The sequence below is a fragment of the Gallinula chloropus genome (genome assembly GCF_964237585.1).
Source record: "Gallinula chloropus genome assembly, chromosome: 13".
NCBI classification, from domain to species: domain Eukaryota; kingdom Metazoa; phylum Chordata; class Aves; order Gruiformes; family Rallidae; genus Gallinula; species Gallinula chloropus.
This window is the reverse complement of record NC_140098.1, coordinates 13,145,466-13,161,140: the sequence shown is the minus strand read 5'-3', so window position 1 is coordinate 13,161,140 and position 15,675 is coordinate 13,145,466. Positions and strand designations below refer to the sequence as shown.

The 15,675-nt window shown below is 50.5% G+C and overlaps 2 protein-coding genes across 2 annotated transcripts in view; one reads left to right on the top strand and one right to left on the bottom strand.

Moving 5' to 3' along the window:
• LOC311196741 (protein NDRG4-like) overlaps window positions 1-15,675 on the bottom strand; it is a gene marked incomplete at both ends in the record, with an annotated part of 721,213 nt that overhangs the window by 20,633 nt on the left and 684,905 nt on the right.
• Window positions 3-5,924, top strand: LOC311196566 (DNA replication complex GINS protein PSF3-like; the record flags this gene model as incomplete). The annotated part of the gene is made up of 4 exons (XM_084270151.1): window positions 3-176; window positions 1,601-1,834; window positions 4,047-4,296; window positions 5,543-5,924. 3 exons carry the CDS (start codon window positions 3-5, stop codon window positions 4,275-4,277), a joined length of 639 nt encoding a protein of 212 aa, XP_084126277.1. The 3' UTR covers window positions 4,278-4,296; window positions 5,543-5,924.

Genomic DNA, 15,675 nt, shown 5'->3' with positions numbered 1-15,675 from the left:
CCATGTCCGAGGCGTATTTCCCGGTGGGCCCCGGGCTGGGCCTGGAGGAGAACTTCCTGTCGCTGGACGACATCCTGATGTCGCAGGAGAAGCTGCCGGGCCGGGCGGAGAGCACTCTGCCGCGCCTGGCCTTCGCGCTGGGCCAGGGGGCGGGCAGCGGCGACGCGATCCCTGAGGTGAGGGCCGGGGGGAGGCGGGACTACAGCTCCCAGCGGCCGCCGTGCGGGGCGGGGCCCTGGTTCCCGTGAGGGCTCCGCCTGCCCCGCTGGGTCTGGGGCCGCTGCCAGGAGATGGGGTAATCAGTGGGGTGGTGAATGGGGCTCCGTCTGGCTGGCGGCCGGTCACTGGTGGGTTCCCAGGGCTCCAGTTCAGGCTGGTGCTTTGTAACGTTTCCATAACGGGCCTGGGCTCAGGACTAGAGGGTGTCTCAAGGGAATCTGCAGATGGCACCGAATTGGGAGGGGCTGCCGACCCCGCTGAGGGTGGGGAAGCCTCGCAGAGAGGCCCGGACAGGCCGGAGAGCTGGACAGGCACCAGCAGCACGAAGTTTAATGAGGGTAAGTGCTGGGTCCTGCCCCTGGGAAGGGGCGACCCTGGCTGCGCATCCAGCCTGGGGGATCAGGCGCTGGAGGCCGTGTGAGAGGGGTTTGGGGGTGGACAGCGAGTTCCCCACGAGCCAGCAGCGTGCCCAGGCAGGCAGGAGGCCAACCCCATCGTGGGGTGCATCCAGCCTGGCACGGCCAGCCGGGACAGGGGGGGATTGTCCCGCTCAGCGCTGCGCTGGGGCGGCCTCACCTCCAGTCCTGGGGGCAGGTTTGGGCACCACAGGACAAGAGGGACATAAATCTATTGGAGTGTCCAGAGGAGGCAGCGAGCATGGGGCAGGGTCTGGAGGGGAAGGAGAGGCTGGAGTCCTTGGGTTTGTCCAGCCTGGAGAAGAGGAGGCTGAGGGGAGACCTGGTGGGGTCTGTGGCTTCCTGCCAGGGGAGCGAAGGGGCAGCGCCGATCTCTCTCCTCTCTTTGGGGACCAGGGACAGAACCCGAGAGAACAGCGTGAAGCTGGGCCAGGGGAGGTTTAGGCTGGGTGTCATGAAGAGGTTCTGTGCTGAGAGGGGAGTCGGGTACTGGCACAGGCTCCCCAGGGAAGGGGTCAGAGCTCTGGGCAGGAAGCATCTGGGTGGTGCCCTCAGTCACATGCTTTGGGCTGGTCCTGTGTGGAGCCAGGAGCTGGACTCGATGGTCCTTATGGGTCCCTTCCAACTTGGGAGATTCTAGGATTCTATGAAATGCATACTTCTAGCTGCTTTTTTAAAAGGTGGTATTATTTTCACTGCGTGCATTTGGCATATTTTTATTTTTCTCTGGTGTTTAATGATCTGGTGATGCAACATCAATTAAAAAATCCACTTTCAGAAGTGTACAGTCACAGCGCATCTGAAGTGTGTCTGGTTTATGTTGCAATTACAATAGGCTGTTCTGGAAGCAGAATTGATGTTTTGTAATGCTAGATCTTTATTAATTAAGTTCACTGCCTGCTCTGGAGTTGCTTTATGTGTAGTTTCATGGCAAGGGCAACTTTTGGTATGTATTGTTCATGCAGGGATCGAAGCTGGAAATACCTCTGTGGCTTGCTAAAGGGCTGCATGACAGCAAAAGGAGAATCATTTTTGTGGAACTGCCAAAGATTTACAAGGAAGCCTGGAGGACAGTGTTCAGCGCTGATGCCAATGTGGTTGATCTGCATAAAATGGGGCCCTACTACTATGGATTTGGCTCCCAGCTTCTGAATTTTGACAACCCAGAGAATCCTGAGATAGCTCAGACTATCTTGCAGGCAAGTATCTGAGCTGTGGCTCACAGCTGGAAATGTGGGTTTATGTTTTTCCATCTTCCTCTTGTTTGCAGCTGTTCAGTAGTCTTCCAGAGAAATATCCTGGTTTAATCCAAATGACTCTTTGATTGGAAATGGATTTCTGGCTCAAGGTGTGGGGTGGCCCTGTTGAGAGCTGCAGTCTGGTGATGGAAGCCTCAGGTCGGCATCCAGGAGTGTAATTATAGTCTGGAGTTTCCACACTGTGAATATGGTATTTCATAAAATCCTGTAAAACAGGACTAGAGGAAACATAGGATTATTTAATCATGCCCTTGCTGCTGAGTGGAATTAATTCACCCTCTATTATTTTTATTTTTCTACCTGGTGTTTAGAGCTCTGTAATGATGAGGCTTCCTGCTGCTCTGGGCAATCCGTTCCAGTGCTTCGCCATACTGACATTAGAAGGGTCCCTTTAATGCCTAATCTAATGCTCCTTTGCTGCCTCACAAGCTCTGTTCTCTGTCTCCAGCAAGGTAAATACTGAGGGCAGGTTATTCTCTTCCTTCCTGCAGCAGTCACAATTCATTTGGTATCTCTCAGTGGGTTGTGCTTTCCAGTGTGGTACCCCATGCTGAAACAGGGGAAGGGTGTGAGGAAGCTGAGAAGGAGAACTGACCGAATCCCCAATCCCTGCCCCTCCCTGTGCCACAATGTGGGGAGAAGGGAGCAAAATCCTGCCTAAAGTGCAGTCTGCTGAGAAGGGGGGTGGGAGGAAGGTGCTTTAAGCTCTGGCCACACTTCTCATCCCCCGACTCTGGTGTCCCTGGGGATGCAGGGCAGAGACATCAATTGGAGAGTTTTCCTTCCTTTATTCTGTGCTGAGTCTGTTCTGCCCGTGACGCTCCTTACAGGACGATCTATCCCTGGCCTGAGCTCCACTCCTCAGCCTCTCAATATGTATTTTCTCCCCTGTCCAGCTGAAAAGAGGAGTGATGGAGCAGCTTTGGTGGGTGTCTGACTGCCAGCCAGGGTTTAACTACCACAAAAAGACAGGTCCCATCTTTGTCTGTTTCTGGACTTGTGTGTTCCTTGAGCTTTTAAAGATAACCACTGACAGCTCAGAGATTTCTCCAACCAGTTCTCCAGGTAGTCTGGAGTGACTGTTACTGGCTTTTTCCCTTTCTTGTTTTTTTTTTCCTTTGTTCCTTAAGCAGAGGCTGATGCAGAGAGGCTTTAAAGCATTGCTGTATTCTTGGGGTTGTGCACTAAAAGCTTGGAGGTGACCACATCTTTCCTTGTCTTTTTGCTAGACATCTCAGGAAAAAGCCACATTAGCACACGTCATTTGTTGACAGAAAAATCCAAGCATGCAAGCTACGCTTTCTCCTTATTAAAAGCAAACAAGAAGGGACTAGTGCTGGTTTAAGAAATAAAACACAAAAAAATGCCCCTCTCCCAAATATTCTGCAACTGTAAATGTTATTTGGTTACAAAGTCAAAATGAGAGTTACGAATTCATCATACATATTCTATAAGTAAGTATGTAAAGTTTACAATTCTGATTATTCTAAAATCAGCTTCTGAAATAACAGCACAGCTCTCAAAAGAATTTTGAGAAGAGTTTTGACAGCTTTTTTTTATTATTATTCCCAAAAGCAAAGATAAGGAGGAAAATAAAAAACATGTCTTGTTGCTTAGCTCTCTAAAATGCTGTTTATTAGTTGTCTGTCTGGGGGTTTTGGGCTTTTTTTGTTCAGCATACTGAATGTTTTTCAGTGGGGGTTTAGTTTAACTTCCAGGCCTCTTCGAAGTTGTAGCTGGTGCGGTCCTGTAGCAGGTGCTGTGGCATGAGAGTCATTCCACGCACTGGAAAGCCACGACTGCTTGTGAAGTGAGAACAGATGGTAACTGTATTACACCCTCTGCTTTGCTCAGACTGGTCTTTAGAAGAGGCCAAAAGCCAATTCTATGCTTGCTTCCCATCCAGTGTATCAGGCACTTGCTCTCTCAGCTGAGGCAGAACGTGGTTTGTCTTTGTATCCAAGGCTAACAGGTGCAATAGGTCTTTGTACCCAAGGTTAGTGGGTGCTACGCTGTTTGCAGACCCTTGACTAGTTGTGAGCTAGAACCTGCACCTCTGCCTTTTTAATGTTGAAAGCTTGGGCCTCTAGCATTGGAACTGAAGAAGCTGCTGTGTCTGGTATCTGTCAGTAACTTTGCTTACCTTCTTCAGACGTTTATCAGCCGTTTCCGTGGTATCATGGACTCCTCTCAGAACGCCTACAACGAAGACACGTCGGCGCTGGTGGCTCGGCTGGATGAATTGGAGCGAGCCTTATTCCGAGCTGGCCAGAAGGGGCTGAATGACTTCCAGTGCTGGGAAAAGGGACAGGCTTCTCAAATCACAGCTTCCAGTCTGGTCCAGAGTTACGGGAAAAGAAAGTTCACGGATACGGATGGTTAAAACCCTGAAGAACATGCAGGTGCAGTGGGGGATACCAAGAGATTTACAGCCTGTGTGTCACACAAGAGAAAGATTAGTCAGTTTTGGGGAAGGACAGTCTCCCTGTCCATTAATGGGAATTCTTATCTGTAACATCTTCAGGTGAGACTAGTGCAAGTTTTAAAGGCAGATGGCCAGAGTATAAAACCGGATTCCATCACGTCACTGGATAGATGTACAGCTTATCAATCCTGAGGATTTGCAGTTGAAGTGTTTCTGGGTAGCTAAAGGGTATGAAAGGATTTTCTGAATGGGTAATTAATATTTGTTATTCTTTATCTTCCAAATTGATATTTTACAATACTGAATCTATTTGGGGCAAAAAAAACCCCACAAAAACTTTGTATTTCATCTTGCCCTTCCCATTCCAGCCTTCTGGGAACTGCTGTTTTCAGGTTCCCTGTTCTTTGGAGACCCCCCAGTGATGTGGGGAAAAAAAGTGGTACAAACCACACAGAATTTTTTCCATTTCTTATACATTGAGATGGAACATGTACTCTTTGTGAGGCAGGAATGTGTTTTTTTGCTGACACTTGTATACAGTGTAGATGCCCTGAAGAAAAATACCTTTCCTAACTCATGTAGCGATTGAATTGGTGGGACGGGTCTTGTGTGGCCTCATCCTTTGTATCTCTCCCTTTCAGTCCTTGAGGGGTGCATGGGGTGGAGAGAGTTCTTGTTTGATGCAAGTGGCTTTTGCAATGGATGCATCTCTGTGATGGGTGTTAAGCTCTTCTGTGTGTTTTACAGAGGAGGCTACAAAGAGTTAGTCTAGACTGGATCAGAAGCAGCACTGTGTATGGAAACTCTCTCCCATTATGAACCTCCAAGTGATCTGTTTTCCCATAAGAAATTCTTCTGAATGCTAAATTTGGGTAATAGAAGGGACAGAGCAAACGAACTGAGTTTCCTTCCTTCTGATCCATGTAAATGATCCCAGCTAAATAATCCTAGTAGATGTCATACTAGGCAGTTGGAACTTGCTGAACAGCACAGTAGTTTCATCCCATGTAGATGCCCTTAAGACCAGATTATCTGAAGTCCCACTGAAGTGCAGGCAGAAGACAGATGGTTATCGCTGTAGGATGTAGATCCCCCAGTCATCAGGATGGTTTGAAACAGTTATTAGACATCTTAAGGGTGTTTCTAAGCATGTGTAGAAGGGAAACCTTGCAGAGTACCAGCTGGCAGTGACACTGAGCACTTTCTCTCCTGTGGGATTGCAGGGAATGACAGCAGTACCCAGATCTCAGCAGAGTTGTTACTGGACTCCCAGATGCACCTGGCTATCAGATGGTTCAAACTGGACACCTCAGGTACAAAGGGTACGTGGCCATTCTGTGGCCGGAGGAGTGAAAGCTCTGCCCCTGCAGCTGGTGAGAGGGGGCAGTGTGCTGGCTTTTGCATCTCTGCCTCAGTTGCCCAGGGCCCGCTGTCCTGCCACAGGAGACTCACTGGAAGCTGTGCCCGGCAAAGTATTTCAGGTACAGGCGAGATCAAGCGCTGCTGCACTTGGTGACTGAATGGCACTGAACAGTCTCTGTGCTTTCATGGAGCTTTTGTCTACTGCCTGTTTCTGGATCTTTTAAGTTGAATAAATACTTTGTAATGGGATGCACTGAATGTAAAATGCTTGTTGTTAACTGCCCCACAGCAGAAAAATTAGTCATAGATTGGTAAGGTCTCTACAAAACCATGGCCATGACACACAATGCAGTCCTGCTTTTACCTGTCATTCCTCTGCCCTTGCAGGTAACGTGGTCAGGAGCCACATTTGTGCAGTCATGTGAGTGTAGAGGTAGTTCCTGTGACTTGCCCTGTGTGGGTAACAGCTGCATGCTGGCGTTGTGGGAGCGATGCTGCCAACCAATCAATAAGCTATCCATTTGAAAAATGGCATTTTCTTGAAGCATGAGATGGATAGAGGTGGCTCCACGTCACCTCAGCTGTTGAGTGGTGGAAAGTGGCTGGGTCTGTATTTGTCCCCTGCTGCTGAGTGCTGTAGCATAGATGTCATGTAGCGTGTCAGAGCTGTGTCCAGCAGAGCTGCAGGGACAGCAAATATTAACTCCATCTGCAATGAGAAGTGTTTCTGAAATGGAAGGATTATTTTAATGAGGTGGTGACTTTGAGATCTAGTTGGTTTGTAACCCGAATCATTACTTCAGAGCTGACAGAAAACAATTCTTAGTCTGCACTGTTAGTGGCTTTTTCTAAGCAGACAGTGACATTTTTAGTAACCCTGAGTGTTTAGGAGCAACCACCAGTCAGAGCCTGAGAAACCCCGATCCTGTGATTTTGAATGACAGTGTGTTGTTAGTAGATTTGGTATCTGTTGTTTTGCTTCTGCTTTTTTCCTGGTTTTTCCTTGCTGGCTGGAATACTTTTCTTCTGTCCAGACACAGAACAAAAGAGCGCTCCGTACTTTTTATGAGGGCAGACTGTCCTTGGTGGCTGTGCTGTGGCAAGCTTTGAGCTGGAGGGGTTTGAACTTTTGTATTTTCAGAATGGCACAATAAATCCTCGTTACTGAGCTCTACAAAAGAGGTCTGAAATGTACTTTCTCCTCATGTCCATCAACTTGTAAACTGGACAGCTGCTGATGTTTATGAGAAAGCAGCCCATAGACACATTTTACAGTATTGCCACAACAGTTTTCATTGCAATCAAATAAAAAATAGGCAAAAACTGAGGTGCTGCTTGTTTGTTTGGGGATTTGTGGCCTGTTTTGAAAAGGAGGTAGGAGCTGACCTGGCCTGGTCCTTCCCCTAAAGCAAGGAGTTGGACTTGATGACCGTTATGGGTCCCTTCCAACTTGAGACGCTCTGTGATTAGCCCTGTCTGACCCCTGTCAGGATGATGTTTGTCCAAGGAGGCCGTAGATGCTGCTTCTGCCAGGAGAACCCACAACTCCCTCCGCAGGCCTGGCTGCAACGGATGATGAACAAAGCTGGAGCTACTTGTGCACTGACAGACTAGGGGACACAGTCAGTCAAGCTTTCCTTTTGGAATTGTTAGTGGAACTGAAAAATCTTCTTCATCCAAGTTTGACATTAACATCTCTTAAAGCTCTCAGCTCCTCTTGTCCAGAGAAGGGCAAGGAAGCTGGTCAAGGGGCTGGAGAACAAATCTTATGAGGAGCGGCTGAGGGAGCTGGGGGTGTTCAGTCTGGAGAAGAGGGGGCTGAGGGGAGACCTTCTCACCTACAGCTACCTGAAAGGAAGCTGCAGAGAGGAGGGTGTTGGTCTCTTTGCCCAAGTGATGGGTGACAGGACGAGGGGAAATGGCCTCAAACTGTGCCAGGGCAGGGTCAGATCAGACATTAGCACCGAAAGGTCTACTGGGCACTGGAACAGGCTACTCAGGGAGGGGCTTGAGTCAATATCCCTGGATGTATTTAAAAGATGGGTAGACAAGGTGCTTAGGGATATGTTTTAGTAGCAGACAGGTATGGTTGGACTCGATGATCTTAAAGGTCTCTTCCAACACAATGATTCTGTGATTCTGAGGCAATTGTGGAAGCTTCATCACCTGTTGAATACAAATACCTCTACAACCAGCACACACACACACACTTTCTCACCTATCTAAATTACCCTTCCATGCAATGCTCATGTTTGTTCCTCAGTTGCCTCTGCACTAAACACTGTCTTAGTTTGTGCTCTGGCATTGATAATATGTTTGCTCAGCAGAATGAAGTGGTTGATTGTTTCTGCCAGCCTGGAAGCAATCAGTGCTGTCATTTGGACCAGCAGCAAGAAGTGTTTTGAGAACTGGCATACTGTTTAGTAGGTCACACTGGATAGTTTCTTTCCCCCTTTCATACATGATTATCACTGAGACTAACAAGTGCACAAGCAATGCGACTTGGTACACAGTGATCACCATTGCAGTCTTTACCATTGCCATCTGTTAATTAATACTATTTTGTGATTGCTGCAACACAGAGAAGGAATTTGTTTATAGATCTTAAAAGCTTGAAGGGGCTTTTCATTCTGATATGTGTGGATTTGAAAACTGGAATTGTTTCTTAGTGGATGAGGGTCCTTGTCAGAAACCCACTGAAGAAGCCTGTGTGTTCTATTTGAGAGAAGAGGTGGCACCTGAGTTAGGAGCACAAGTCTTTCTGGTCTTGATCAGTGATTTTCTACCCTTTTTATTTTTTTGAAACTATTACAAGAGCTTCATTCAAAATTTTAACTGAACCAGTTGCTGAACAGAGATGTGATGTATTTCAGTAGAGGCACGGTGTGAATGCTTTCTTTGCACAGAGCTGCTTCTGTCCCCAGATGTGCTTTTTGTAAAAGTCATTGTCTGCTAGCAAAGCACATGGCTCAGGAGTTCATGGCTTTATTTTAAAAACAGCAAGTCATCTAGCACTGCCTCTGCCTGGCAGGAGGTAGCTCAAAGCTCAGTTTCCTGACAAATGGAAGTAAGGCTCCCTTATTAAGAGTGTGTTTTGTGCTCTGGATCGTAAGCAGCGTCTTTGTTACAGCAAATAACATCATCCAGATTTTCCCTGCTCTGCTGCGCCTGCCAGATGCTGCTCAGAAGCTCACTCAGTAAGTGCTTGTCAGCTAAAAGATTCCCCTTCTCAGAAGTCACTTTGGTTTCCTTAATGGGTGCCATTAAACATTAGCTAAGACTAGTATCTAAGTAAGTTTCTGGTAATTTTGGAAGAGTAAGTTAAGTGCTTTCTTACTGTCTGTCTGGCCTACCTGAATCCTATTTGGCCCTGTAGTTCTGAGCCCACGTTTCTCCTCCTGTTTCCTGATCTTACTGCTCAGAAGGGCTTTCATGAGAGGTGACGGCAGCCTAAGCAGAACTGTTGGTAGGACTTGGCACAAAAGCTGGTGGAAGGGCAGCAGATCACCCTGGGTCAGCATGTCACAGGGATGATTAACAGGTGGAAGGCCATGAACACTTCCATCTTCTGATGGTGTTGCTTTGCATGACTGGCTTGGGGAGCTGAACTCTAGCGGGTTTACAATGTGTTTTCTGCTGATGAGACAATGTGATTTGAGTCCAGAGTAGGCAGTCTGCTTTTGAAAGAAGCTGTGCCAGCTTGGACATCCCTCACAAGTGTTTCCTGAGTGAAGACCATCTGAGTGCTTGCACTGAGTCGTATCTTCTACCGTGGTGTCGCTGAGAGCTACATCTCGCATCTAGGCTGAGGGGCCTTTTGGGTGTGGAAACAGTCTGATGGGCTTTGTTCTGAAACTCAGTCTGATGTAGTGTCAGCAGGATCCGGGGGATGATGTGAACCCATTAACGTCCCATGCACATCGCTCCGGAGAGGATGCCAACCTACCGTGGCTGAGCTGAAGCTGAACATACTCGTTACTGGTGTATTGAGTTTTTATCTAGTGTATCATGTTCTCTGATTCCCTGTGCACAAATCAGCCTCATGTCTTCAGCACTAGGATATTTCTGTGATGGATTGGGGTCAGCGAAGCTGGAAGCTTCATGTTGCGCTCCCCGCCGGAACAGCATCCTCATCGACACTGCCTGCGCCCAGGTAGGAGCTCTCTGCCCTGACCGTGTTACGCGATTCTTGCTCCTTCTCTGCCGGCGTCTGCAGTAACCTCTCTGCTGGCTGAAGGGCACTGTTGGCTTTTCCCAGTAGTTCCCAGGGGAGTTTGAAACTATAACCAGAGAAAAAGAGGCCTGGGAGGGCCTGTGTATGCACTGCTTGTCAGCAGCCAGCAGAGGGGGCACTGAGCTTACGACGTTGTTTTTGTGCGGCTCCTACTGTAAGTTAAGTTGTAGGTCGCAAGACCCTTACTTGGCCTGCGAGATGAAAGGAGGTGTCTGTGCGACCTTCGGTTCCATCTGCCAGGCAAACCCACAACCATGTTCGTTTAAAGCGGAGTTTAGGGTGCACTACCTTGTCCTGGGCAAAGAGTGGCTGTCACAGCTGGCAGGGCTGATGCGAGTGAATTGTGGCAAGCAAAGAAGCTGCCGAGAGCAGGGAGCAGAGGAGGAGATGGACAGACACTTGGCTGTGCCCCTCCAGGGAGCGCTGAGCACTGCCTGAGCAGGTGCGGGACTCGCCTGGTGCTGAGGTGGTCAGAGCAGCATGGCGACGGGCCGGGCAGGGCTGGGCCGCAGGAGCTCCTGCCTGCCTCAAGCTGCCGTCTCCTTCGCAGAGTGACTTGTGTATTCCTCAGCTGAACACCTGGGAAGTGGGGTTAGGATTGAGGCTCTGTGTGATTAAGGGCCGTGACCTGGACAGGCTGGGGAGCTGGGCCGTGAGAAACCAAATGAGATATAATAAAAGCAAGTCTTGTACCTGGGAAGGGATAATGGCTGGAATTGGTACAGGCTGGGGGTGACCTGCTGGAGAGGAGCTCTGAGGAGAAGGACCTGGGGGTCCTGGTTGATGACAGGTTGGCCATGAGCCAGCAGTGTGCCCTGGTGGCTGAGAGAGCCAAGGGGATCCTGGGGGGCATCAAGAGGAGTGTGGCCAGTGGGTCGAAGGAGGGGATCCTCCCCCTCTGCTCTGCCCTGGTCAGGCCCTACCTAGAGTGTTGTGTCCAGTTCTGGGCTCCCTGGGATAAAAAGGACAGGGATCTCCTGGAGAGAGTCCAGAGGAGATGATTAAAGGAGTGGAGCATCTCCCCTGTGAGGAAAGATGAGTGAGCTGGGACTGTTCAGCCTGGAGAAAAGAAGGCTAAGAGGGGATCTTATTAATGTTTATAAATATCTCAAGTGTGGGACATGGGGGGAAATGGCCAGCTCCTTTTCAGTGTCTGTGGGGACTGGACAAGGGGCAACGGTTTCAAGTTGGAGCACAGGGAGTTCCACACCAGTTTGGGGAAGAACTTCTTCCTGGTGAGGGTGAGGGAGCCCTGGGACAGGCTGCCCAGGGGGTGTGGAGTCTCCTTCTCTGGAGAGATTCCAGCCCTGTTTGGATGCCTACCTGTGTGACCTGTCCTAGGACCCTGCTTTGGCAGGGGGTTGGATCTGATGAGCTCTGGAGGTCCCTTCCAGCCCCTACAACTCTCTGATTCTGTGACTCTCAGAGATCAGGAAGGAAAGAGAGCAGCAGGTCAGGTGCACATCCACTTGCTGGCTGCCTGCCTGAGCCCAGTACTCATCATGAGCCCCCCAGAAATTCAAAGCCCTTCTTCCAGGGACAGATTCAACATCCTGCGGGCCCTGGGTGCTGTGGACAGAGTGGTTCCCATTTCTACAGAATGTCCTCATGAACTTGTGGGACAAACGAGAGATGGAGAGAAGTAGTAAAGTTGCACCTGCCCTCTTCTCAACCGTTTGTTGCCAAGGAGCAAGAAGAGCAGCCTTGGAGAAACTGCCACTCGTGGTAGCTGTGGAGGCATCTGGCCACAGGAGAAGCGAGCCTGGAAAGGCAGAGGGTAGCAGCTGCAGCAGGGCCTTTGGGTCTGCTTGGGCAGGAGAGATGAGAGGTGAGAAGAGAGGATAGGAAGCACACAGGAGAGGAAACAGGGAGTATCTGGAGGCTCTCAGGAAGCAAGTAAGCATTTGTGTGGTAGTTTCTCATTTGAAAGAGTCCTGAAGTGCCTCCACTTAGCTGTAAGTGGTGTAACATCTCAGTAAATAAACTTTAGGGGCCCTTCCAGGCTGCAAATCATTGCAGGGTTTGTCGGAGACCAAGGACTGGTGTGAAGAGAGATGGAGATGTGTGAAGAGGTAAAGGACAGGAGGCAGGAGCTGGGGAGGGACCTCGGGGAATGAAAAAGAACCCAGATGGGGCTTGAGACAAGGTTTGAAGATAAGGAAAGATGAACACAGTGAGCTTTGACCTGCCCCTGGGCACTATTTTCCATGGAGTATGCTTAAGAGGTTTTGCTTCACAGGCTCCTGGGAGCCTCTTCTTCCCTGGGCACCAAGGGCTGGCCAGGCTTTCCTGCACGGGAGCCTGGCAGAGCTGAGCCCACACCATGGTTCTGGGGGAGAGCTGTGTGCCCAGGAGCGGAGCAGCACAGAGAGCAGCTCCCTGCTGCTGCCGGGCTCCGCTGTGGCTCTTGTGGAAAGTTACAAGGGGTGGCACAGCCTCAGAAAGCCAAAGCATTTGTTCTGTTTTCTGAAACACTTCATTAACGTCAGTGACAATGCCAGCAGGTTCCTGAGATGAGTGTGCTTCTATTTCTGCAGCGTTCCTGCTCGTGGCAGGCTGCCGAGCAGTGCCAGGGGGCTCGGTGTCCTTTCTGTCTGGATGGGCAGGACACACTGTGGTCTTCTGCCTGTCATCCGCCTGTGAGAAGCTGCATCACTGCAGCTCCTCACAGTGCTCCCCCACACTGAGGGTGAGCTGGACCTCCCTCAGAGTTCCAGCTAGCCCCGTGGCAAGGCAGAAATCCCTCCTTTTCCCCGAGGTGCTGGACCACAGGCAAGGCACGGGCAGCCCCCGCGGGGGCTGAGCAGTGTTTCGGCCGAGGAGCGTGTAGGGATGTCGATGGAGTTTGCAGAGCACAGCGTGTGCTGCCCCAGGGTGGTCTCTGGCGCTGCCTAGGTGGAGGTGCAGGGTTCCAGGCACCGCGTGTCAGGGGAACGTTGTGCTGATGGAGCAGGTGAGGGATGTGCAGAGTGCTGGGCAGGGCTGCAGCTGCAGCGGTGCATCCTGCTGTGTCAGCCTGTGGCGTCTCTGGAGGCACAGAGAAGGCAGCTGCGTTCCCTGGGGAAGGGGAAGTTTCTCTGCTCATCAGCTCAGCCCCCTTGGAAATGCCAACCACGGGGCCTGCTTCTCCCCAGCTGCAGCTGGGAGGTGTAGAAGCAAAGCAGCACCCCAGGGCCAAGCCCGTTTCATACTGTTATTGTCTCCTCAATGTGTTTTTAATGCCAGATGTTGTGGTAGCAGAACGGTGTCACTCATATGCAGTGCAAAATGCTGTTGCCCCTGTTTCAAGCTCAGGTTCTCATTGACAATTGTACACTGAAAGCCTTTTACTCTTAATTAGCCCTATGACATGGAGGGGAGACCCCAAGGCTTAAGACTGCTTTAAAGCTTGTAAGATCTCTTCTGTGTATGCTAGGATCCTGTAAGATTAGAAGAAACCCAGATTCATCATATGAAATCCTAGTTTGCCTTTAGATGAGCTTGAGATACTGTAACCCTAAAGATGGTCCTGGACTTCCCACACACACACACACTTTCTCTGTGCCTAGAAATGGAGAGTGGCAAGGAGATGCCTCCTGAAGTTTGCTGTTCTATCTCTGTTGTGATACAAAAAACGTGGCAAAAAGCAAATGGAGCCCAACCTGCGCTTTCAGCTTGTGTGGGTCAGAAGGGTGTCCTGTTTCTAGCTGTGCTCTTGGGTCTCAAGGACTCTGCATTCTGCATACATAAAGCACAAGCACAGGGAGGGTTATGACAGACCCTTACAAACAGGAGGGTTTTGCTGCTCGTAAAAGGCAATCTGTTTCCCTGACTTCAGACCAAGAAGCTGCCTGATGCTTGGGATGCAGTGTGGGGTTTTTTCCTCAAGTGCTAGAGCAGAAGGGGAGTGAGAAGATGGCCACACAGCAGCACGGTTCTGCAGCTGGGGTGCTTGGCAGTGGTGTGCTTGGAAGGAGGCAGTAAAGCAGATTCAGAAACCAAGGCACCATTGAGCCAATCCTTTTTTGGAAAATGAGCCTATCTTGGGCAGGCTCCCATCGCAACCAGGAGGTAAGGTGAGTCTCTTGCCTTTGGCAGTTGTTTAGATGGTAATAATTGGTACCTGGGGGGAGAAGGGGAGCTGATGGATCTTGCAGCAGGACTGAAAAGTGCTTTCCATGCCTGTGGGTGGCTGAACCACCACTGTTACTGCTGGGGAACACCCTGGGGGCTGGGGTCAGGGAGTGGAGGGCTCGAGGCCTTGGTGGGAGTCATGGCCTGGTGATCATTAAGAGAATGACTGTTGGAGTCACGCTCTTTGCAAAGGCTTTCAGAGGAGAGTTCTCCCTCACCTGTGCTGGTGGAGTGGAGCAGAGCCCAGCCAGGTGCAGCCTATATTTTCCTGGCAGGGCTGTACTTTGTATGGCCCCTGTGAATCTGGGCTGGCTCCACTGAAATTGGCACAGATACTTCAAGTTTGCACCAAATCAATGGGGTTTATTTCAGTTGTGGTGGATTTACCAAGACCTGCCTGGAGGCTGAGCTGTGACTTTTCTGTTTGGTTTGGGCTCTGAGGTGCAGGAATGCAGCTCTAGCTGCTTGGCTGTGGGTCTATCCCATACTGATGTAGGCAGAAGGGGTTGAAGAGATCATCCCCTGCCTGGAGAGCCAGACCTTGATGTGGCCACGCTGCTCCCAATGAGCAAGCACTGCTCTGGATTTATACCAGCATCCTCCAAGTGAGGCCCTCCCTGTGCAGCCCTGGGGGTGCAGTGGCATTTAGCCTCCAAGCATCTCTGCAAGGCGATCCCACCCTCAGCCCCAGAGTCTCCCAAGTCCTGGCTGAAGGCTGTGCTCTAACAAGATGTTCTCAGGGCAGGGTGGTATGGGGAAAGGAAAACTGCTGAGAATCAGGTTTTGGGAAGAGCTTTGTGGCTGAGACCGATTTAATCTCCTTAGCAATTGCCTCAATCATAGAATCATCGGGATGCTAATTAATTGAGAGGCACTAAACAGTGGACCTTGCAATGCTTCCTGGCTTTAAGTGGAACCCTTTTGGGTTTGGCAGTTGTGGCTGGCTGCTCTCCTAAGAAGCAGGTCTGCCTAGGGGCTCAAGCCCTTCCTGGGGTGCCTTGGAAGCCCCCTCTCTGCTGGCTGGGGTGTCTGCACAGCAGTGATGTCATACCATGGCTGTGTGCTTGCACACAAGTGCCCACAGTGGCCTCGGGCTCTTGGACCTCACCTGAGGGAGCCAGCAGACAGGGATGGCTGCAACCCACCAGACCCCTCACTCTGCCTCTCCCCAGCCTCTGGCCTGGAGCTGGTCCCTCACCTCCACCCTGAAAGCCCACAAGGTGATTAAGCCCAGCATGTTAATTGGCTGCGACAGCTCATTTTCCTATCTTGTATTTAGTTATTGATGGGGTGCGTGTGACTGGATTCACAGTGAAGGTCAGTGCCAGGCTGGGCCACAGCCCCTTGTTTGGTCCAGCCTTGGATGTGGGGTGGGGCTCCCGAAGCTCTGCCAAGACCAGCTGTAAACCCACTGCACAGCCAGCAGCAACAGTCAAGCACAGTTTCACCCTGGGGGTGTGCAACACCTTGCTGCAGGAGGATGTGGGGGCTGGAATAGAAGCTGATGGTTGGCCAGCACCTGCCTCACCGGCCAGAAGAGTTTGGGAGTAAAGGCTTCACATCTGGTTTTCTTCCATCATTGCAGCACAAATGTCTGGCTACCTCTCTGCTCCGCTCGGAGCATCCCAGCATGGCTGGGAAACATTG